General features: G+C 33.2%; 3 protein-coding genes and 2 pseudogenes across 3 annotated transcripts; 4 read left to right on the top strand and 1 right to left on the bottom strand.

Annotated features, from left to right (window-relative positions):
• Positions 1-1,563: 1,563 nt before the first annotated feature.
• Positions 1,564-2,883, top strand: LOC108663698 (strigolactones hydrolase CXE15-like). Its single transcript, XM_018128990.2, has one exon. The coding sequence runs from the start codon at positions 1,790-1,792 to the stop codon at positions 2,768-2,770; it is 981 nt and encodes a 326-aa protein (XP_017984479.2). The 5' UTR covers positions 1,564-1,789; the 3' UTR covers positions 2,771-2,883.
• Positions 2,884-4,566: 1,683 nt separating this feature from the next.
• Positions 4,567-5,079, bottom strand: LOC148760466 (NAC domain-containing protein 101-like). The gene has a single exon (XM_088810499.1). The coding sequence runs from the start codon at positions 5,077-5,079 to the stop codon at positions 4,567-4,569; it is 513 nt and encodes a 170-aa protein (XP_088666625.1).
• A 3,318-nt stretch (positions 5,080-8,397) lies between these two features.
• LOC148760465 (receptor-like protein 6 pseudogene) lies at positions 8,398-11,776 on the top strand (annotated as a pseudogene).
• Positions 11,777-14,426: 2,650 nt separating this feature from the next.
• Positions 14,427-18,251, top strand: LOC148760463 (receptor-like protein 7 pseudogene; annotated as a pseudogene).
• Positions 15,918-17,933, top strand: LOC148760464 (receptor like protein 27-like). The gene has a single exon (XM_088810498.1). The coding sequence runs from the start codon at positions 15,918-15,920 to the stop codon at positions 17,931-17,933; it is 2,016 nt and encodes a 671-aa protein (XP_088666624.1).
• Positions 18,252-23,580: the final 5,329 nt, after the last annotated feature.

The raw sequence follows: 23,580 nt of genomic DNA, 5'->3' as shown, positions 1-23,580 counted from the left end.
TTACACGACCTTATCATCTATTTTCCTCTTTGGTAGTTAGAAAAGTCCAAATTCACGTCTGTTCAATTATAACAATTTCTATTACAATTATAGACAAAGCTCAATATCTCCATCACCATTACATCTAGCAGTTTCAATGGCATCTTTAGCTCGTCAAATGGTTTAGTCTATATATATCAATGCATTTATACGAATTGTGTTGATTGACTTTGAATTTAAATCTTATATTTTATATATTTATTAAAAAAGTTGAATTAGAATTTCGTGAGAAGCACCATGGAAGATGAAACTAATTAACATGTAAGCACATATCTGTGATTGAAAAGAAACCATTGGAGGTACTAGCCAGCTACAACTCCTATGTGCCCATCACCATTTTAGCATTGATAATATACTTAGTTTAAGCAAAAAAAAATTATTAGTTTTAGGTGCAAATTTTATTTTAATGTGAGTTAGTCTAATTCAATATTGGCTCAATAACTTTAAAGCTTTAAAGTTAAATATTCAAATGATATATTTTTTATTGAAATTAAGAAAATGAGACTTTTTTTAATTGAAGTTAAGGAAAAAAAATAAAAAAAGAAAATTCATAAGTGGATATTATATATTGAAAAAAAAATTAATTTTATATATAAAAAAACAGTTAGAGATTATTAAATGCATATTATTTTTAGTTGATTAAAAATAGAAGAAACAAAAGAAATAATTGAAAATAAAGAATACTGTGAGAATTTTAGATATGCTAATTTATTACCTTATATGATTACCTTTTAATCACTTTTTATGTAAAATTTTGTATCCGATAGTGACAAATAGAGTAGAACATATTCCATCAACAACACTTTGATTGACAAAAAGAGATTGGAAGGAAGACCTTGACTTTAGAGACGCTCACAGTGGTTTTGAAAGACTTCATGAGAATTAGCAACTTACCACCAAATTTCGCTTGAGTTTCCAAACAACTTCACTGCATGTGCTTGCTGGTATGGGAATGATACTAGCTCTCGATTACTCTCTATCCACAATTTCTAGTGTTTTATTAAAAGATTAAAAGAAAAAGTCTATTAATACATTATATCTAATATATTGACAATTGAATTTAAAGTTAAATAAACACATGGTAGTCATATATATCTGTTTGAAAAGTTAAAAAGTTTTTATCGTAGTTAGTATATAAAATAATAAATTTTTATTAATTTAGATAAAAATATTAACTATTTAATAAAATCTTGTATTATATCTTGGGTGGTATGTGTGATAATTGAGTAGTTGTTACAAGAAATAGCTAGGAAATGGATAAGGAGTGAACTATGCTAACAAGAGAAGATCCATTTTATAGTAGGTCCATCTCACTTTATAATATTCTAAGCTAAGAAGTAGATTGAGCATTGGATACCATTATTTTAATTTTACATATCTTGATCCCAATCTCAATCGCTTTCCCATCTAACTCTTAATAGAAAAACTAAAAATATGACCAAGCTTTCCAATCTCATTGTTTTTATTACTTTTGCTAATTAAAAACAAATAAAACTGTTTTTGGAAGGTGAAACTCAAAAGCCTTTCAAACACTATTTTTTAAGCTCAAAAGATCATGTTCTTGACTCAAAGAGCAGACCCTTTGAACCTAATTTACAAAGAGCAATATATATTTTATTGAATAACCTAGCAATTTTCCCTTTCCACACCTTTCCTTCTTCTATATAAAGGGCAACCAGATTCATCCTTCACTTACACTTTTTAAAGTCACCTACTTAAAACGTAACCAAGCTAAGAGAAAGCCAGAATTATGGAGCAAGAGAAGAAGCTAGTTGATGAGGTGTCGGGTTGGCTAAGAGCCTATGACGATGGCTCAGTCGATCGGACGTGGACAGGTCCCCCTGAGGTGAAGTTCATGACGGAAGCAGTGCCACCCCATGAAGAATTCATTGAAGGTGTAGCCACTCGTGATGTGACTATTGATTCTGATTCAAGCCTCAGAGTTCGGATCTATCTACCGGAGCAAAGTCTCACCACCAAAACCAAGTTGCCTATCATACTTCATTTCCATGGGGGTGGTTTTTGCATCAGCCAAGCTGACTGGTATATGCATTATATCATTTACACTAGGTTGGCAAGGTCTGTTCCAGCCATTTGCGTGTCAGTTTACCTCAGGCTTGCACCAGAGAACAAGCTTCCAGCTGCTTGTGATGATGGCTACGCTACTCTCCTCTGGCTCAAGTCGTTGGCCAAAGGTGAGTCACATGAGCCCTGGCTCAATGATCATGTAGATTTCAACCGCGTTTTTCTTATTGGGGATAGCTCAGGAGGGAACATAATGCATCAAGTGGCTGCTCGCGCTGGGAACTTGGATTTGAGCCCATTAAGGCTAGCAGGTGGGATCCCAATCCACCCGGGTTTTGTTAGGGCGGAGCGGAGCAAGTCGGAGTTGGAGCAACCCGAATCACCTTTCTTAACCCTAGACATGGTGGACAAGTTTTTGGCCCTGGCTTTGCCTGTTGGAAGCACCAAGGGCCATCCGATCACTTGCCCAATGGGGCTTGCAGCCCCAGCCATGGAGGGTCTAAATCTGCCACCATTTTTGTTTTGCGTTGTTGAGAAGGACTTGATAAAGGATACAGAAATGGAATACTATGAGGCAATGAAAAGCCAAAAACACAAGTTTGGTAAATCATCTTTATCAGTCAAATCATTTGTGGTTATCAATTTACTTTGGAGGCACTTTTTTCTACTCATGGGATTCTACAGGTCTTCCATGTACTGTCTTTAAATGATTATTAATAAAATTTTTATGATCGGTTTAGGAAAAAAATTACCTTGTAACATCCAATAAACGAAGTTCGTAATGAAATGAAATTGGAAATTGCGTTCTTGCCTAGCAAAGAGTTTCAAACTTAGTGCAAGACTTGGATAATACCCTTTTGGGTCACATCCCATGTAGTGGCAATTTGTGGTTGCCACCATTCCATCTGTTTATTGTTTATTGCCATCAAATATTAGGGGGACAAAGTGTTTATTGTTTGCTTTTTTTTTTCCACATTGACACCTTATTTGGACAGAATATCATGAAAGAAAGACAATGTGTAAAAAAGAATTACATTTAACTAATTATTAAAAAATGATTATATTTAATTATGTAATAAAAAATTATACGTAAAAAAAATCTACAAATGAGTTTCATTTACAGAAAATTTTATTTATGCCTCAATATGGAAATGGATTCATAGGACAAATGAATGGACAGGTTCAGTTTAGGTTTTGATCATTTTAAGTTATTTTAAATTTATAAAATTTAGGAATTAAATGGTTTTATTTCAGATAAATTTTAAAATTTTGTATTATTTCAAGTTTTGATCCAACATAACGTCTTCATAGAGGAATTAATCTCATGGGTGCACTTAATGCAATATATAATTAAGATAGAAACTTCGTTAAATGGAAGAAAGAACATTAGACACATTTGATTCCTACAATGGAATAGGGGTGGAATGAAATAATTATTATGTAAGGATATAGTAGAATATTATGTGGTTTGGTTTATTGAATGGAATTATCATTATGATATTATTCAGATGTTTGGTGGGTAAAATAATTTTGAAATAATAAAATGATAAAATTACCCTTTGTTATAATTTCATAAATTTTTTGAGATTTTTGAAACTCATTATTTTTTGTCAATATGTTATTATTAAGTAAAAATTTAACAACTTAATAATTTATTATTAAAATATTAATATGCTTTTTATTTTTCCCTATTTTCATTTTTTATCTTTTAATTTCTTTTTTATTAAAATATTAATATGATATTTTATTTTAATCTTTTTTGTATTTATCTATTTTCATTTTCCGTTCATCTCTTTCAATTTCATTTTTATTAAATTTAATATCATGTTATTTTTAATTTAATTTCTTGTTTTGTATATTTTCTTTTTTCATTTTTATTAAGATATTAAGAAAATATTCATAATTTAATATTTATTATTATTAGTATTTAGCAAAGTGATCCAGCTAAAAGGAAATCTAAGCAATTTGATTGAAAGCTCAACTGGCATATGGTGTTAATTCAGCCTATTCTCTCGTGCTACATATATATAAAGGTATAATACATTCTAATCCACAAGGAGGAGAAGAATAAAGAGAAGCTTTCTATGTTGTCAGGTTTCGCTAAATACTCCAAAAAATATTCTTCACAGATCACAAATCTCATGCAGTTCCATTATCATATTCCCTAATCCACAGTGCATTAATGTCCCTACTTTGTACAAGTGCTTCATAGATATGATAGATTCTAAGAAAATTAATACTGAGAATAGAGAACATAACAAGGCTTATGAAGTCAACGAAACATTCCCAAATTCTTGTATGACATGATAACAAAATATGATCCCAAAAAGTTTGTACACAAAGACTTCTATGGATGGCATATGGATATCTTCATCACCGTTATTACTTTGAAAATTACTAGCATATGGTATTATTTTTGGAAGAAAAATGTATTACAACTCGGATTTGAATCTCTAGCAAGCAATAAAGCTTAGCTCTCATGTGATCAATTTTCTTCTAATCTCAACCTTTTTCCTCCTTAAGATCCTTCTTCTTTAGTCGACAAAGCACATAATTGCAGTCATTCTTGGACACCAAATTAGTATCCAAACTATACTCAAACATGATCCATTGACTTACTTGTTGCGCCACTTCACCCTTATATCGAAACCGTTTCTTGAACCCCAAAGGCTGTGCTGATAATTGGGAATATGTTATTGCCTCGGCCGGCCCAGTTATCATCCAAGTACCGGTTCCAATCAAGCGGTTCATCTTTGAACTGTTTTGAGTTTTCTTCTTTGACTGAGTGAAGAAGTAGAGATCTTCACCAGACCGAAGATTATCCCCACCGTACAACTCCCATATTTCCCAAGGTTCTTTCTCTCCGTACAAGTCAAAATCCTTGATTACTTGTTGATCAAGATGCAGCCTGGACTTGCCAGTGATTTTGCTGAAGAGATAGCCCAGTAGCATGGCGTCACTAGGCTGAAACCTGAGTCCCACCAACAAGGGAGCCGCAGCATTATTGTCTTCCATCAAAGATCGATATATAGTTGTGGAAGGGAAAGCAAAAGATTTTCTTGATTAATCAGAAAGAAGAGTAGCAGACTACTGGATGACAACTTCTTGCAAGAGGAAAAATATTCGGGTTTTATGAGAGGTAAAACTCAGGAGAAGAAGACGAGACACTTGCTGATCTTGTTTACAGAATCATACATCTCAATCTTTCCAAACCAAGAAAAGAAAGAAAAGAAACCTTGTGTATGAGAGGTGCCAGGCGTATTGGTTGCAGAGATTAGAGGAAGTGATCTGTGAAGATGGGGAGAGGATAGAGAGAACACCACCAATCGTCTGGTTACCTTTCACAAGCGCAGGAATTGGCTGCTCAAGAAAGCTTACGAACTGTCAGTCCTTTCCCATGCAGAAGTAGCTCTCATTGTCTTCTCCTCAACCAACAAGTAGTGAATCTTTTTTGGATTAATTTCTCTTCTCTTTCCCTCTTGATGCTAATTTTGATCTTGCTCATTTGATTTCCCACTTCATCCTTTAATTTATGGAACTCTAAACTCAAACCCACTATTTATATAGTCCAATACGACCATTTAAATGAGATTTATTATTATTAATATATTAAAACTATTTTTCTATTAATATTTTAATATTTTCAATATCATTTTAAAATTAAAATTAAATGATCTAATTATTTATTACTATTATTATTATTATTATTATTTAATGCTATTTAATACGAATTTTAAATATTATTATGTCGTTAGAATTTAATATCATTCGAATAATATTCACAATAATTAAATTAAATAACTTAATGTTGAAAATTATAACCATATAAAAAATTAAATACTTTTAAATAAAATTATTTAATTTTTGGTTATTTATCTATTCTAATTATTTGTTTTATATTTCATAAGAATTAATAAAAATAAAAAAAATATAAAACAACTTTTATATATGAGATAGATTTATAGAAATTGAATTTAATTATAATAGCAGAAAATTTATTTATTTATTTGCTCCTTTTTAATCATAATTAAGAAGAATAACATGCAAAGTTATAAAAAAAATGCAAGAGTAAGAAAAGAGATTGAACATAATTTAAAGTTATTAAATATTATTAAACTAGCAGTTTTGTTATATTTTTTATTTTTTAGTTAAATTAATATTTTTAAAATAATACTTTATAAATTCGAGTCATTTTGGTTTAGGTTTTTTAGATCATTTTGAGTTTAAATCAATTCACGTTTAGAGGTGTCCATAGGTAAAGTTATCTAAAAATTTTTAAAGTATTGAAATATTAATATAAAATAGTATTTCATAATTTTTAATAAAGTATTGTGTAAATAGATTGGTCAAGTTGGGTCTGAGCTTGATTTGAAAAAAAAAAAAATCCAATAACTCAGCCTGACTCATGAATGTCTCAAATTGAGTTGAGGTTATTTTTAGGTATATATCGTTTAGAGCTTAATTATTGATTTTCTTTCAAATCTGGTTAGGTAATTTTTTTGGATTTGAGTTAGCTTTGTCAACTCTGTCTAGGTGAATTTATACAAAATTACATATAAATTTTCATTTCCCTAGTTACATAAACACACATAGAAGAAAAATAAACATATAATTTGTGCACACAAGAGTGTAATAATTAATATCGTTTACTAAATTTTGTAGTTATTTTCATCTTTATCTTTATAGCCTTAGAAAATAGAACTAAAATTCAAACTCATAAAATAAAAATCCAATCCAATTTTCAGATTTCAAGCAAAGTTTATTGATAGTAGTCACAAACCACACTAAAGAACTCTTCAATTTTACAACTTTCGAGGATTATAGTTGTAAAGTAAAGATAAGAACATCTTATTTTAAAGCTTTTATATCATTTAAAAAAAATATTTAATTTAAAACAAAGAGAATATTATGTAGAGTCGTAAATGATAAATTTGGTAATTTTGAACATGACACGAGAAGACATAGAGTTAAACAAGTCTGGATTTAACCTTAACGTGTTTCGTGTCTAATTTAGAACTTTCGTATCTTAAACGTGTCAAACACGAATAACACGTTTAATTAATCGTATAATCATGTTTAAATGTGTGTACTTAACACATTTATCAACACATTAAAAATTAATAGTCAAATACTATTTTAACTTTTCTTAAATAATTTTAAACAATTATTTAATTGTTCATGGTTGATGATGTGGTTAATAATATGTATTTAATTATAATGAAAATTATGGATCATTTTAGATATTATTAGTAGTTTAAGTTTAGATGTTAATGAGAGATTTTATTAGTATGAATATGATAAATTGATAGTGAATTTTATGCATGTTATTTATGTTAAATTTTATTATATTTGATGTCATTAATATTTTATTTGGTTATAATTGTTTTTATAATTATTGATTTTAAATTTAAATAATAAAACTATATTTAATTGTAAATATTTTTATTTAATCGTATTATTAATCGAATCATGTTGTTCATTGATACATTTAATAAAATGTTAATTATATCTTGTTGCATGGTTATTAAACACATTTGTGTATGTGTTTTAGATGCTGACACGAATAATTATTTGTGTCATGTTTATATTTAACTTTATTGTATTTCGTGTATCTAACAAGATTAAGACATGAAAACGTGAATTGTCAAATCTAGTAAGTGATGTACATAATAAATCTTACTCTTAAATCCAAATTTAATGAAGAATCTTATATGAGCCAATTTGACTAAAGAAATCTCTTCATCAGCCTCTAAAGTGTCTGTGATGCAGCCAATCTTAGCAATAATCGATTTTTATAATTAAGAAAAAGGAAATTTAAATTTTATTTAAAATATATATATATATTAATTAATGAATTAAATGTTTAGGTGCTTATATATTTTTATTTTTTACAATTTTAGAGTTTGACAGATCAAACATAAAATGCCAATTAAATGTTCACCAATCCAGTCTCTAGTCCTTTTATTGCAATTCTGAAACCCTGCACCCATGTTTATCATAACCTTTAAATTTAAAAAATAAAAAAACATTAAGAAGTTAAGCATTATTTCCTGTTTTCAGAAAAATTATTGCTAATTATGATGCTACTTTAGCAATGGGGCGCAAAGGCGCTATAACATTCATCAATTTTATAATGACAGTGCAAAGAAAGTTGTTATATTCAAAAGCTAAAGACTTTTTCTAAAATGATGAAGTTTCAACGTCAGACTCATTGACCATTGAGCAACCAGTTTCAGGAACAGCGCAGGTTCCTGGAGCTTGCTTTAAGGAATCATTGATAACGTTGATGCAGGGGAAACAGATAGCCGAAATGCAAACAGGCTAGAATAGACTTCACCGTTTAAGTCTTCAATGTTGACCACAAAAGACTTCAATAAGTTCCATTTCTACTGTTCTGGTGTGCTTGAAAGACGCTGTGTTCATCGGTTATCAATTGTCTATAAATGGTTCAGTCAGTGCCGATGAGTTGAGGGCATAAAGGATTGAGATATCATTATGGGATCACCTTTGTATCTCTCCATTTCAATCAGCTTGCTTAATTTACTCCTACTGTTTTTTCTTGTTTCTTCAGTACGGCCACTGTGCCACCCTGATGAACGCTCAGCATTGTTGCAGTTCAAGGAAAGCTTTGTCATCAATAACTCTGCTTCAAGTAGTCCTGATGCCCATGCGAAAACCGAGTCGTGGAAACTTGAGAGGGAAAGTGGTGACTGCTGCTCGTGGGATGGGGTGGAGTGCGACAACGGGACTGGTCATGTAACCGGCCTCAACCTTGGAAGTAGTTATCTTTATGGTTCAATCGATTCTAGCAGCAGCCTCTTCCACCTTGTTCACCTTCAAAGGCTTAATCTCGCAGACAATGTCTTCGAAAATTCTAAAGTTCCTTCTGAGGTTAGGAATCTCTCAAGACTGACATCTCTGGACCTCTCTTACTCCGAGTTCTCTGGTCAAATACCGTCAGAGATCTTAGAGCTGTCAGAGTTAGAGCTCCTTGATCTGTCGGGGAACTCATTGAAGCTTGGGAAGACAGGCTTTAGCTCTCTACTTGAGAAGTTAACTAAACTTCAAGGACTTTATCTTACTGATGTCAGAATTTCTTCTTCGTTACCTAATATCTTAGCAAATTTTTCTTCATTGAAAGCTTTAATTTTATCAAATTGTGACTTGCGTGGTGAGTTTCCCACAGGAATATTTGAGTTACCCGCTCTTCAGTTTCTCAGCCTGCGGTCGAATCCGAAGCTTACTGGATATTTACCTGATATTCAGAGCAATCACCCTCTTTTGAAATTAAGCCTTGCAAACACAAGTTTCCTTGGGCAGCTGCCAGAATCATTTGGAAACTTCAAGTCCTTGGAATTTTTGGACATTAATAACTGCCATTTTTCAGGGAAGTTACCGTGTTCACTTGGTAACCTTACTAAACTCAATTATCTTGATCTCTCTTTTAACAGCTTTTGGAGACCTATTCCTCCTTCAGTTGGAAATCTAAAACAGTTCATGACTTTGGATTTCTCTTCGAACAATTTTTCTGGTGAAATCCCTTCTTCCATAGCCAATCTTACCCAACTTGTTTATCTGTCTCTTGCCAACAACAATTTCGACCGTGGAACCTTGTCTTGGCTCGGTACGCAAATCAATTTAACTTATTTGGACCTAACAAACACCGGTTTATCTGGTAAGATCCCATCTGCTCTCAAAAATTTGACCCAAATAACCACTTTATATCTCTGGTCCAATAGATTAGAGGGTCAGATTCCACCTTGGATAGGAAACCTAACCAAGCTCACTGAGATCAAATTCCAAGAAAATATTCTGAGTGGTCCGATTCCAGAATCAATCTTCAAGCTTGAGAATCTTGAACTTCTTTATCTACATGATAATCAACTAAATGGAATTCTCAAGTTGGACTCATTTCTTGAGCTTAAATATCTCACCAGACTCCAACTTTCAGGTAACAACTTGTCACTGCTCAACACTGTAGGTATCAATGCCACTGCTCCAAAGTTCAAGATTTTAGGATTAGCTTTGTGCAACTTATCTGAGTTCCCAGATTTTCTGCGTAGTCAAGATGAATTGGGATTCTTGGAACTTACTGGCAACAACATTCATGGCCAAATACCAAAATGGTTTTTGCGCGTGGGAAAAGAAACTCTCCAGTACTTAAATTTGGGCTTCAATTTTCTGACACGATTTGAGGAGCTTCCTGTTGTTCTTCCATGGACTAGCTTAGAGGTTTTCAAACTTAGGTCCAACATGTTCCGAGGACCACTGCCTCACCCACCACCTTCCATCGTCAATTATGCTTTCTCCAATAACTCACTGTCTGGAGAAATCCCACCGATTCTGTGCAATCTTTCTTTTCTTGTGGCCTTGGATTTGTCTGATAACAACTTGACTGGAATGCTCCCGCGATGCTTAGTCAACCAAAGTGACTATCTAAAAGTACTCAACCTTCGAAATAATCGCTTTGCTTGTGCTATTCCTTCAACATATACGAAGAGCTGTGGGTTAAGGATGATGGACTTGAGCCAAAATCAATTAAAAGGTAGAATACCGAGGTCACTAGCCCATTGTACCAAGCTGGAATTTCTAAATCTCGGAAACAATCTGATAAATGATACCTTCCCTTCTTGGCTGGGTACTCTTCCAGAACTTAAGGTTCTCATCTTGAGAGCGAATGGATTGCATGGTGTGATAGGGAAACCTCAAGCCAAATCGGAATTCTCCAACTTGCAAATAATTGACCTTTCAGACAATAGTTTAAGGGGTAAGTTGCCATCTGAGTACTTCAGCATTTGGGTTGCCATGAAACTTGCCAATACAAACAGCTTATCCCCATACATGAATGCCCATACAAGCTTCCAGACTAGTGGATATGAGTGGTCTAATTATGATAATCTTAAAGTTATATTGGCTAATAAAGGCAGGGACCTAGTATATGAGTATCTTCCAGATTCCATGTCAGCTATTGATTTGTCAAGCAACAAGTTCCAAGGTGAAATCCCTGAAGCCATTGGTGATTTGAAGCTAACCCGTGTGCTTAACCTCTCAAATAACAATATCACTGGTCATATTCCATCATCATTGGGGGAAATTACGAATCTTGAATCTTTGGACCTCTCTCGAAATAAGCTCTTGGGCGAAATCCCTCAGCATCTAGCCAACATTAACTTCCTTGAAGTCTTCAAAGTCTCTTATAACAATCTTGAAGGGCCTATACCTCGAGGAGCACAGTTCGATACATTTAATAATGATTCGTATGAGGGAAATTCAAGATTGTGTGGATACCCTTTGTTAAAAAATTGTGGAAATCCAAAAGTCTTGCAGCCACCACCTCCTTTGACCTCTAAAGAAGATGAAGGAATTTCTTTCAAGTTTGGTTGGAAGATAGTTTTGACAGGATATGGTGTTGGGCTAATAATTGGACTGTCTCATGGATACAACTTCACCACAAGGAAACATGAGTGGTTCGTTAAGGTCGTCAGAAAGTGGCAAAGGTTTGTGTAACAATTGGAATGTAAGGTTTCTTGGAATTACTGGGTCCTAGTGTAATATAAATTTATGTATGCTTGTGTGTGCTTAGAACTTGCTGTTTTATTTTGCTTTTAATTTTTGGATTAAAGAGTAGCACTAGACTGCAGAAAACTTGGTTTATGTATGATTATGCATTGATACAAGAAATCTTCCTTGTATTTTGGCATTTATCTTATAGTAGTTGGAAGAAATATGTTTTCTGTAGCTGATTAACCTTTATCAATATAGCTAAAGTAAGCATGACTTCTTTTGTTCCTCTTTGAACACATTAATGGGGCAGAAGGTTGATTTGTAAGAGATTACAATGGTATTATCTTAATTCTTTTGGCAAAGCGTTTAAAATAAATACTCTTCTTTTTAAGAAAAGAGTTTATTTATATGAACTTAATTAAATATATATCATTTGAGCCTTTATCTTGAGCCCTCATATAAATATTTACACCCAATTAATTAAGCTCTTACGTGAACTGAAATATCTTCATAATGATTTATGTTATTCTGTGCATAATTAATTGTTTAAAAATGATTTTGTAGCAACATTCATGTGGTTGCTATATCTTGATATTTTTAGAGCAACTTATGTCAGTTTTTTGCACAATTAGTTTCAGAAGAAAGATTTTTAAACAATAAATTTAGTCTTTTCCACATCTCAATATATTTGTGATTTCCTAAAATAATCAACAATTTTTTTATATGAAATTAATTGTTGTGTGTGACAAGCATGCATTTACTGTAGCATATTGAACGACCATCGAAGCAAGAATTGAGGTAAACTAAAATCGACCATACTAAAACGATTAATCGATTACGGGTTTTAGTGGATTAGACCTAGCCTAAGCTAAAAAAGAAAGAGGTAGCCTTAAACCAAGGTTTAATGGAGTGGACTAGACCAAGGACAAGGCTTTAATAGACGTTGGACTTAGTTTAGTCAGCTCATCATAACAAGTTACAATAACACAATGACCTAGTTTAAGGCCGAGGCTTTAATGGGATCGATCCTTTCATGCTCTACTGTACTTAATTTTCAAAGGGATCAATCCCTTAGGATAATCGATCCTTTCATGCTTTTCAACAATTCAAGAAGCTTTAGTTTGATAGATAGAAGACACTTATTGATTATTAGTCTCTTGTTCAATTTTTCAAATACTTGCACTAGATTAACAAGGCGCAAGCTCATTTAGGGTCAACCAGTTCTAAATTGTATAATCCATTCCCTTAATTGCCTAATCATATCTCAAAATACACTATCATGAAGAATTAACTAGCTAGTAATGGGACTTTGAATCTTGCACAAGACAAGACTTAGGTGGAGTTCCTTAGGCCAAGATAGTGAAGTTTTACTATTGAAACTAACTGAATAAAAACTTAGACTTCAATCAAAATTAACGATTGAATAAAAAAAATTTTATTTTAATGATTTCTTAAGAATAATTTCATGAACTTTATCTAAAAAATTGCTTTTGAATGTATCCGACCTCCCAAAATCCAAAAGATAGCACTTGAAACTCAAATGAAATTGGTGACCAAAATCCCAAAATTATTCCAAATGACTTGTGAAGCCCAATTTTACAATCAATGGACTTACACTGAATGGCTTTTCTAACCCAAAGCCAAAGCAACCAAATCATGTTCCATCCTCAACAGTCAAGGCAGCAGTAGTACTGATCCAGCCACTTTCCTTGCTGAGTGGCTTTGAGTTTGTATATGACCAAACTAGACCCATGAATTAGGTCATTGGGCTTACTTTTTGGTGATCCTCTTTTAATTTCTAGGTCTCGAACATGGCATACACAGTCTAGTTCTGCAAAAACTTGCTCTATATTCACTTCTTTTTCGCCTTCAGGAAAGATATATTCAACCTCTTGAAGCTTAAACTAATGCACATATTACCAAAAACAATTTAGGTCTTTCCTCCTCCTCGTCCGTTTGTGGTGATAAATCAGATGAAAGTTTTAGGTGCAACTCTAATAGAGTAGTCATGAATTAGACACTTTTGTGTCTAAAAATGTTTTAATATTTTTTGAAAGTACTTGTTTGTTTACAAGCATAATCTAAGCACATGTCTATTTCTCTTTCTTTCTTGACCTCCTTGCTTTGATCTTCATCTAAATAAAATTAAATTGTTAATGATAAAATGAGAGATGATATTTTCGGAAATTGATATTCAGATATATATTTATGAATATTATTCAGTTATATAAATGCCACATTTCTTGGGCAATGGCCAACCACACAAACCAAAGTTTCTTCTATATGAATTATCTTAAAACTTATAACGAAGATTTTAGATTAATGGATGGTACTTCCCTTTCTTTTTTGCCATTTATCTTATTTCTTGAATGAAGTTATAATATTTCTTAGACGTTTATATATGATTACCATTATTTTTTTCTTTTAAAATAAACTTTCATCAACTCACATGTTAACAATCGCATGTTAAAAAATTTCAAGTCATTTAAATTTATTTAATGAAACGATTTTCTCTTAAAAGAAAAAGTCTATGCCTCAAGTTGGAGTTGACTCGACCAACGTGCACAGACCGAAACATTTTAGAATTTTCCACAAAAAATTAATTTGCAGTATTGACTACGCTAATAAAGAAAAGGAGAGGAGCAAGAAGACTTAAATGCTAGAACTAGCTTGTTTGCACCGTCAATTAAGCAACCTTATCGCAATTAGGGTATTGATATTGTTGGCCAACAAAGTTCAAGGGCAATAAATAGCAAGGCATGAGAAAAGTAGTCTTCTGCTTGAGAGCAAACAAAACTTCAAAGACATTGTATTTCTTATCCAAAGTGTTGTCCCACGATCTCTTTTCTTTCATACAAAGCTTTTTATTGCAACATTGACAAAAGACTTCAAGAGTTTCATTTTGGCTGTTCTGGTGTGCTTGGAAGACGCTGTGTTTATCTATTATCAATTGTCTATAAATGGTTCAGTCAGTGCCAATGACATAAAGGATTGAGATAAAGGATTGACATAAAGGACATAAACAATGCATAACGGATCATATAAGTTTCAACGTCAGACTCAGTGACCATTGAGCAATCAGTTTCAGGAACCGCGCAGGTTCCTGGAGCTTGCCTTAAGGAATCTTTGACAAAGTTGATGCAGGGGAAACAGATAAGCCAAAATGAATACAAGCTAGAATAGACTTCACCATTTAAGTCTTCAATATTGACCACAAAAGACTTCGAAAGTTCCATTTCTACTGTTCTGGTGTGCTTGAAAGACGCTGTGTTTATCTGTTATCAATTGTCTATAAATGGTTCAGTCAGTGCCGATGAGTTGAGGGCATAACGGATTGAGATATCAATATGGGATCACCTTTGTATCTCTCCATTTCAATCAGCTTGCTTAATTTACTCTTACTGTTTTTTCTTGTTTCTTCAGTACGGCCACTGTGCCACCCTGATGAACGCTCAGCATTGTTGCAGTTCAAGGAAAGCTTTGTCATCAATAACTCTGCCTCAGGTAGTCTTGATGCCCATGCGAAAACTGAATCGTGGAAACTTGAAAGGGAAAGTGGTGACTGCTGCTCGTGGGATGGGGTGGAGTGCGACAACGGGACTGGTCATGTAACCGGCCTCAACCTTGGAAGTAGTTATCTTTATGGTTCAATCGATTCTAGCAGCAGCCTCTTCCATCTTGTTCACCTTCAAAGGCTTAATCTCGCAGACAATGTCTTCAAAAATTCTAAAGTTCCTTCTGAGGTTAGGAATCTCTCAAGACTGACATCTCTGAACCTTTCTTACTCCGAGTTCTCTGGTCAAATACCGTCAGAGATCTTAGAGCTGTCAGAGTTACAGCTCCTTGATCTGTCAGGGAACTCATTGAAGCTTCGGAAGACAGGCTTGAGCTCTCTGCTTGAGAAGTTAACTAAACTTCAAGTACTTTATCTTACTGATGTCAGAATTTCTTCTTCGGTACCTAATATCTTAGCAAATTTTTCGTCATTGAAAGCTTTAATTTTATCAAATTGTGACTTGCGTGGTGAGTTTCCCACAGGAATATTTGAGTTACCCGCTCTTCAGTTTCTCAGCCTGCGGTCGAATCCGAAGCTTACTGGATATTTACCTGATATTCAGAGCAATCACCCTCTTTTGAAATTAAGCCTTGCAAACACAAGTTTCTTTGGGCAGATGCCAGAATCGTTTGGAAACTTCAAGTCCTAGGAATTTTTGGACATTAGCAACTGTCAGTTTTCAGGGAAGTTACCGTGTTCACTTGGTAACCTTACTAAACTCAATTATCTTGATCTTTCTTTTAACAGCTTTTGGAGACCTATTCCTCCTTCACTTGGAAATCTAAAACAGCTCATGACTTTGGATTTCTCTCATAACAATTTTTCTGGGGAAATCCCTTCTTCCTTAGTCAATCTTACGCAACTTGTTTATCTGTCTCTTGCCACGAACCATTTCGACCCTGGAACAATCTCTTGGCTCGGTACACAAATCAATCTAAGCTACTTGGGCCTGTCAAACACCCGTTTAGCTGGTACCATCCCATCTGCTCTTAAAAATTTGACCCAAATTACTTCTTTGGATCTCTGGTCCAATAGATTAGAGGGTCAGATTCCACCTTGGATAGGAAACCTTACCAAGCTCACTAGGATCCAATTCCAGGAAAATATTTTGAGTGGTCCTATTCCAGAATCAATCTTCAAGCTTGAGAATCTTGAACTTCTTTATCTACATGCTAATCAACTAAATGGAATTCTCAAGTTGGACTCATTTCTTGAGCTTAAAAATCTCACCCGACTCCAACTTTCAGGTAACAACTTGTCACTGCTCAACACTGTCGGTATCAATGCCACTGCTCCAAAGTTAAAGCTTTTAGGATTAGCTTCATGCAACTTATCTGAATTCCCAGATTTTCTGCGTAGTCAAGATGAATTGGAATTCTTGGAACTTGCTGGCAACAACATTCATGGCCAAATACCAAAATGGTTTTTGCGTGTGGGAAAAGAAACTCTTTGGTACTTAAATTTGGGCTTTAATTTTCTGACACGATTTGAGGAGCTTCCTGCTGTTCTTCCATGGACTAGCTTAGAGCTTTTCAAACTTAAATCTAACATGTTCCAAGGACCACTGCCTCACCCACCACCTTCCATCGTCGATTATGTTTTCTCAAATAACTCACTGTCTGGAGAAATCCCACCGATTCTGTGCAACCTTTCTTTTCTTGTGGCCTTGGATTTGTCTGATAACAATTTGACTGGGATACTTCCGCGATGTTTAGTCAACCTAAGTGACTCTCTAGAAGTACTCAACCTTCGAAATAATCACTTTGCTGGTGCTATTCCTTCAACATATACGAAGAGCTGTGGGTTAAGGATGATGGACCTGAGCCAAAATCAGTTAAAAGGGAGAGTACCGAGGTCTCTAGCCCATTGTACCAAGCTGGAATTTCTAAATCTCGGAAACAATCTGATAAATGATACCTTCCCTTCTTGGCTGGGTACTCTTCCAGAACTTAAGGTTCTCATCTTGAGAGCGAATGGATTACATGGCGTGATAGGGAAACCTCAAGCCAAATCGGAATTCTCCAAGTTGCAAGTAATTGACCTTTCAGACAATAGTTTAAGGGGTAAGTTGCCATCTGAGTACTTCAGCGTTTGGGTTGCCATGAAACTTGCCAATACAACCAGCTTATCCCCATACATGAAAGCCAATACAAGCTTCAAAGCTAGAGGATATTCGTTGTCTAATAATTATCCTTATGTAGTTACACTGGCTAACAAAGACAGAGACTTAAACTATGAGAATGTTCCAGATTCCATCTCAGCTATTGATTTGTCAAGCAACCAGTTCCAAGGTGAAATCCCTGAAGTCATTGGCAATCTGAAGCTAATTCGTATGCTTAACCTTTCAAATAACAATATCACTGGTCATATTCCATCATCATTGGGGGAAATTACGAATCTTGAATCTTTGGACCTCTCTCGAAATAAGCTTTCGGGACAAATCCCTCAGCAACTAGCCAACATTAACTTCCTTGAAGTCTTCAAAGTCTCTTATAACAATCTTGAAGGGCCTATACCTCGAGGAGCACAGTTGGATACCTTTAATAATGATTCGTACGAGGGAAATTCAAGATTGTGTGGATACCCTTTGTCAAAAAATTGTGGAAATCCTGAAGTCTTGCAGCCACCACCTCCTTTGACCTCCAAAGAAGATGAAGGAATTGAGAGTTCTTTCAAGTTTGGTTGGAAGATAGTTTTGACAGGATATGGTGTTGGGCTAATAATTGGACTGTCTCATGGATACAACTTCACCACAAGGAAACATGAGTGGTTCATTAAGGTCGTAAGAAACTGGCAAAGGTTTGTGTAACAATTGGAATGTAACCTTGCGTTTTGTTTGGATAAGGTTTCCCGAAATTACTGGGTCCTAGTGTAATATATATATATATATATATATATATATATATATTTATGTTTGTGTGTGCTTAGAATTTGCTGTTTTATTTTGCTCTTTTTGAATTAGAGAGTAGCATTAGACTGTAGAAAACTTGAGTTATGTATGATTATGCATTGATACAAGTAAACTTCCATGTATTTTGGTCTTTATCTTATAGCAGTTGGAAGAAATATGTTTTCTGTTGCTGATTAACCTTTATCAGATGTCGCTAAAGTAAGCATGACTTCCTTTGTTCCTCTTTGAACACATTAATGGGGCAAAGAGTTGATTTGTAAGAGATTACAATGGTATTATATTATCTTTTTATTACAATTAATTGAACCCTCGTATAAATATTTACACCCAATTAAGCTGTTATGTGGACTGAAGTATCTTAACATATTCATAATGATTTATGTTAATCGGTACATAATTAATTGTTTAAAAATGATTTTTTACCAACATTCTTGTGGTTGCTATATCTTGATATTTTTAGAGCAACTTATGTTACTTTGTTGCACAATTAGTTTCAGAAAAAGAAAAGATTTTTAAAGAAAAAATTTAGTTTTTTCCACTTCTCATCATATTTGTGATTTCCTAAAATAATCAACAACTTTTTTTTATATGAAATTAATTGTTATGTGTGAAAAGCATACACTTACTATAGCATATTGAACGACCATCGAAGCAGGTAAACTAAAATCAACCATACTCAAACAGTTAATCGATTACGGGCTTTCATGGATTGGACCTAGCCCAAGCTAAAAAAGAAAGAGGTAGCCTTGGACCAAGGTTTAATGGACTGGACTAGACCAAGGCCAAGGCTTTAATAGACGCTGGACCTAGTTTGGTCAGCTCATCGTAACAAGTTACAATAACACAATGACGTAGTGTCATAAGAGTACAGTCTTAATTACATTATGTTTTCAAGAAGTCTTTTAAAGGTTAAAAGTTAACTAAAATTACTTTGGTTTACACTTTGTGCTACGAATTACCTGCCTACGATTTACCCTATTTCGAACGTCGATCCCAGTTATTGAATTAATTAAAAAATAGTAAATTTGACAACATTGCAAAGTCAAATGAAATAACAAATTGTCCATTAATTTAACAATATTGCAATGGGGGAGCTTTAGCCAAGGAGGTTATTTTCCATATATATAAAATCAAATTTTCAATTAGTGTCAATGAAAAAGTTTTCGCATCAATAACCAAGTCAATCTCCAGCATCGACAACCAAGTCAATCCCTCAAAAAAATCGTGACAATAAACCGATAAGTTAATTGACTCCGATCAATCAAGTCATTGTGATCGAAACCTATCGATGCTAATCGTGGCAATATATGAGAAAATATTATTAGCTTAATTACATTTGCTTCATGTGCTTCCCATCCCAATTTTCATCATTTGAAGGAGCTTTAAATCCTTCTTCCACAATATATCATATCTCTACACCTTGTACCCACATGTACACTTTCATTCTTTTCTTCCATTTTCAAAACTCCAAAATCGTCAATTCTTGATACTTTGTAGATAGAATATCCTTCTTTGAACATATATCTTTGAGCCATTAGATATCTCTAATATTTTGACTTACAAAATAGAGTGCATACTATTATGCCACTTGTTACCTCTAATGATTAAATAAACCAATTAAGAGAAAGGTGAATTGAACTTACCAAAATTTGAAGCAAACTTTAATGTTAATAAAATTCTTGTGAAATAGCAATAAATTGAAAGAGTTGAGAAGAGATATCAAACTCAAGAGGTTCAGTCCCTCACCAATGACACCTACATCCTCTTCACTAGCTTCCCTTGTCACTATATCTTCAATTTTACATATACCTTTTCAAAGTTTGGGTTTAAACTTTATAATATCCGCTCATGATTAAGGGAATTTTCGAACCAAATCTCACAAATTCTTTTTAAAGTTTTTCCTCCCTTTAACTTCAAAAAAGTGAAATAATCCAACAATGTTTTACAAACTAAAAATGTCCCGAGACTGACTGTTTGTCAAATGAATACAATTAAAACTTGTGAAGATAATGAAAAAGACTTTGGATACAATTAATTTGATTACCTTAAACACTTAATGCTCTTAATGTTCTTGTAAAAAAGAACTTAGGAGACGTTGGATTGTGCATTAAATAAGAGAAAGAGCCATTGTTTCTTGCAAAATTCCGATCGTTATACAACTTGAAACAACTTAAGGGATCGATTCTCTACTCTACTTAATATCACTTTGGTTTTCAAGGGGATCAATCCCTTAAAAGAGATGATCGATCCTTTTTATGCTTGCCAGCACTCTAAGAAGCTTTAGTTTGACAAAGGATCAATCATATCAAGAGGGTAGCAGCACCTTTTTCAATTTTACAGTTAGATGAGTGGACTATTAAAAATAGATTTCATTTATATTTTAAGTCCAAGAACAAATATTTGCAATAAGAAAAACATTGTTTTTTCTTTTTTAACTCAATAGTTGATTTTAAAGTTTAAGTTTCATTTGACATAAAATATAAATGCCTTGGTAAGATTTATATAAAGTAAAACTTGTCAGAATGATCAAGAAAGAAAATTAATTTAATATTTTATCATTTCAAGATTAAAATCAATTAAAATTAATTGTTAACTCCGATTATATAATCCAAAATTATATATCTAGAAAACAAAAAAAATTTCATAACAAACCCAACTCATGAATAAGGGCTGTCAAGCTAACATGGCCCAAGGCCCAAAAACAAATGGACATGCATGACCCATTCAGGGTCAGTTGTAAATTGTATAGTCCCTTCCCTCAATTGCCTAAATACACTATCATGAAGAATTACCTAGCTAGTAAGATTCACAAATGAAGGGATCAACATATGGGACACTGAAATCTTTCGTAGGACAAGACTTAGGTGAGTTCCTCAGACGAAGATAGTGAAGTTTTGCCATTGAAATAATTGAATGAAAACTTTCTAGTTATTTATTTATTTTTTATCTGATCCACCAACTATCAAATTTGATTTCTAATTTAAAATTTTTATTTAATTATTCTTTTTAGAATAATTTCATGCACTTTACCTAGAAAATTATATTTCGTTGTATCTCAACTTCTAAAATCCAAAAGATAGCACTTGAAACTCAAATGGAATTGACCAAAATCTCAAAATTATTCCAAATGACTTGTGAAGCCCAATTTTACTGTCAATGGACTTTATAATGAATGGCTTTTCTAACCCAAAGCCGAACCAATCAAATCTTGATCCATCCTCAACAGTCAAGGTAGCAGTAGTACTGATCCGGCCACTTTCTTTGTCAAGTTGCTTTGAGTTTGTTTATCACCAAACTAGACCCATGAATTACTTATTTGGGCTTACTTTTTAGTGATGCTCTTTTAATTTCTAGGTCTCCAACATGGCATGCACCATCTAGTTATGCAAAAAACTTCCTTTATTTTCACATCTTTTTCGCCTTCAAGAAAGATACATTCAACCTCTTAAAGCTTAAACTAACGCACATATTACAAAAAACAACTTAGGTCTTTCCTCTTCCTCGTCCCTCCTTTGTGGTGATAAATCAATTGAAAAATTTAAATATAATTCTAATAAAATAGTCACAGACTAAACATCTTTACATCTCAAAACGTTCTAATTCCTTTTGAATGTATTCTTTTGTAACAAACATAATTTAGATGCATGTCTATATCTCTTTCCTTCTCAACCTCGTTGCTTTGATCATCATGTAAATAAAATTGAGACATAAGGTGCGCGATTAAACATGTAGTTAGGTTCACCAAAACCAAACTAAAATTAGTGCATGCTTGCTAATCTAGCCAACACTTTTTAAAGTTTCGAAATTGATCATTTGTAAGTAAGTCGCTTTCCATGTTTTTTGTTTCCTTAAGAGATTTCCATCTCGTAATCAACCAAGATATAAGCCAGTAGATCACAGTCAACTGTTCTCTCTCACTACAAATCAAACAAAGGAAAAATAACACCTTAACTAGTGCCTATAAATACTCTTATTTGAACCCTCCAACATGTGGCCTCACCATCTTTCTGCATGGAATATGGATTGCCACGTTAATTTGGTAACATTTTGATTTTGCTTTTGATTATCCAATAGAGTAAGACAAAGAACTGCGTGCGCGTATTGATAGCTATGTATGATGAAGTTGCCATTAGGAACTCTCATTGATAAGGCAATTCCATTTATTGGTGAAATTTGTCAAACCCTCAAGCCTTGGAAGCCTGTTATATTCTTATGTGGCTTTGTTGTTTAACCCACTATGATAAAGGTTTTTTAACTTATATCCCAAGAGTTTTATACCAAGTGAAAAGGTATATATGCGTATCCCACTTGACAAATGAATTGGATTAGGTTCATGGTTTTGGGATTTAAACAATTGAATAAGGAGAAATTAATATTATAAGGCATCATTAAGGACCATTGATTATCTTTATATCTTAATATATAAATTTAAAACTCGATTTAAGTTTAATTATGAAGTACCATTAGCTTTGAAATTAACATTTGACATCGCATATTGAAAGTAATATTAATTAAATTTTCTAAACCTTTTTTCCAAAGTACATCAACATGAATTGTGTTAGGTAATTAAGGCGTTACACGACCTTATCATCTATTTTCCTCTTTGGCAGTTAAAAAGTCCAAATTCACGTCTGTTCAATTATGACAATTTTTGTTACAATTATAGACAAAGCTCAATGTCTCCATCACCATTACAGCTCGCACTTTCAATGGCATCTTTAGTTCGTCAAATGGTTTAGTCTATATATATCAATGCATTTATACAAATTGTGTTGATTGACTTTGAATTTAAATGTTATATTTTATATATTTATTAAAAACATTGAATTAGAATTTCGTGAGAAACACCATGGATGATGAAACTAACTAATATGTAAGCATATATCTGTGATTGAAAAGAAACCATTGTAGGGACTAGCCAGCTACAACCCCTATGTGTCCATCACCATTCTAGCATTGATAATATACTTAGTTTAAGCAAAAAAAAAAAAAAAATTATTAGTTTTAGGTGCAAATTTTATTTTAATGTGAGTTAGTCTAATTCAATATTGGCTCAATAACTTTAAAGCTTTAAAGTTAAATATTCAAATGATGTATTTTTTATTGAAATTAAGAAAATGAGATTTTTTTATTGAAATCAAGGAAAAAAAAGAACAAATCAAGAAAGAAAATTCATAAGTGAATATTATAAATTGAAAAAAAAATATTTTATATATAAAAAAGCAGTTAAAGATCATTAAGTGCATATTATCCTTAGCTGATTGGAAATAGAAGAAATAGTTGAAAATAAATAATATTGTGGGGATTTTAAATATACAAATTTATGACCTCATATGATTATCTTTTAATCACCCTTCATGTAAAATTCTGAATCCGTTAGTGATGAATAGAGTGGAACATATTCCATCAGCAATGGCACCCGCACTTTGATTGACAAAAAGACCTTTACTTGAGAGACGCTCACAGTGGTTTTGAAAGACTTCATGAGAATTAGCCACTTACTACCAAATTCCGCTTGAGTTTCCAAACAACTTCACTGCATGTG

This window comes from Theobroma cacao, chromosome 10 (assembly GCF_053813885.1).
Source record: "Theobroma cacao isolate CCN51 chromosome 10, ASM5381388v1, whole genome shotgun sequence".
Lineage (NCBI taxonomy): Eukaryota > Viridiplantae > Streptophyta > Magnoliopsida > Malvales > Malvaceae > Theobroma > Theobroma cacao.
Note: the sequence above shows the minus strand (reverse complement) of the source record. Positions and strands in the feature narration are given on the sequence as shown.

Excerpts from the sequence above, each read along its gene's own strand:
- LOC148760466 (XM_088810499.1), bottom strand. The coding sequence starts at position 5,079 with ATGGAAGACAATAATGCTGCGGCTCCCTTGTTGGTGGGACTCAGGTTT.
- LOC108663698 (XM_018128990.2), top strand. The coding sequence starts at position 1,790 with ATGGAGCAAGAGAAGAAGCTAGTTGATGAGGTGTCGGGTTGGCTAAGA.
- LOC148760464 (XM_088810498.1), top strand. The coding sequence starts at position 15,918 with ATGACTTTGGATTTCTCTCATAACAATTTTTCTGGGGAAATCCCTTCT.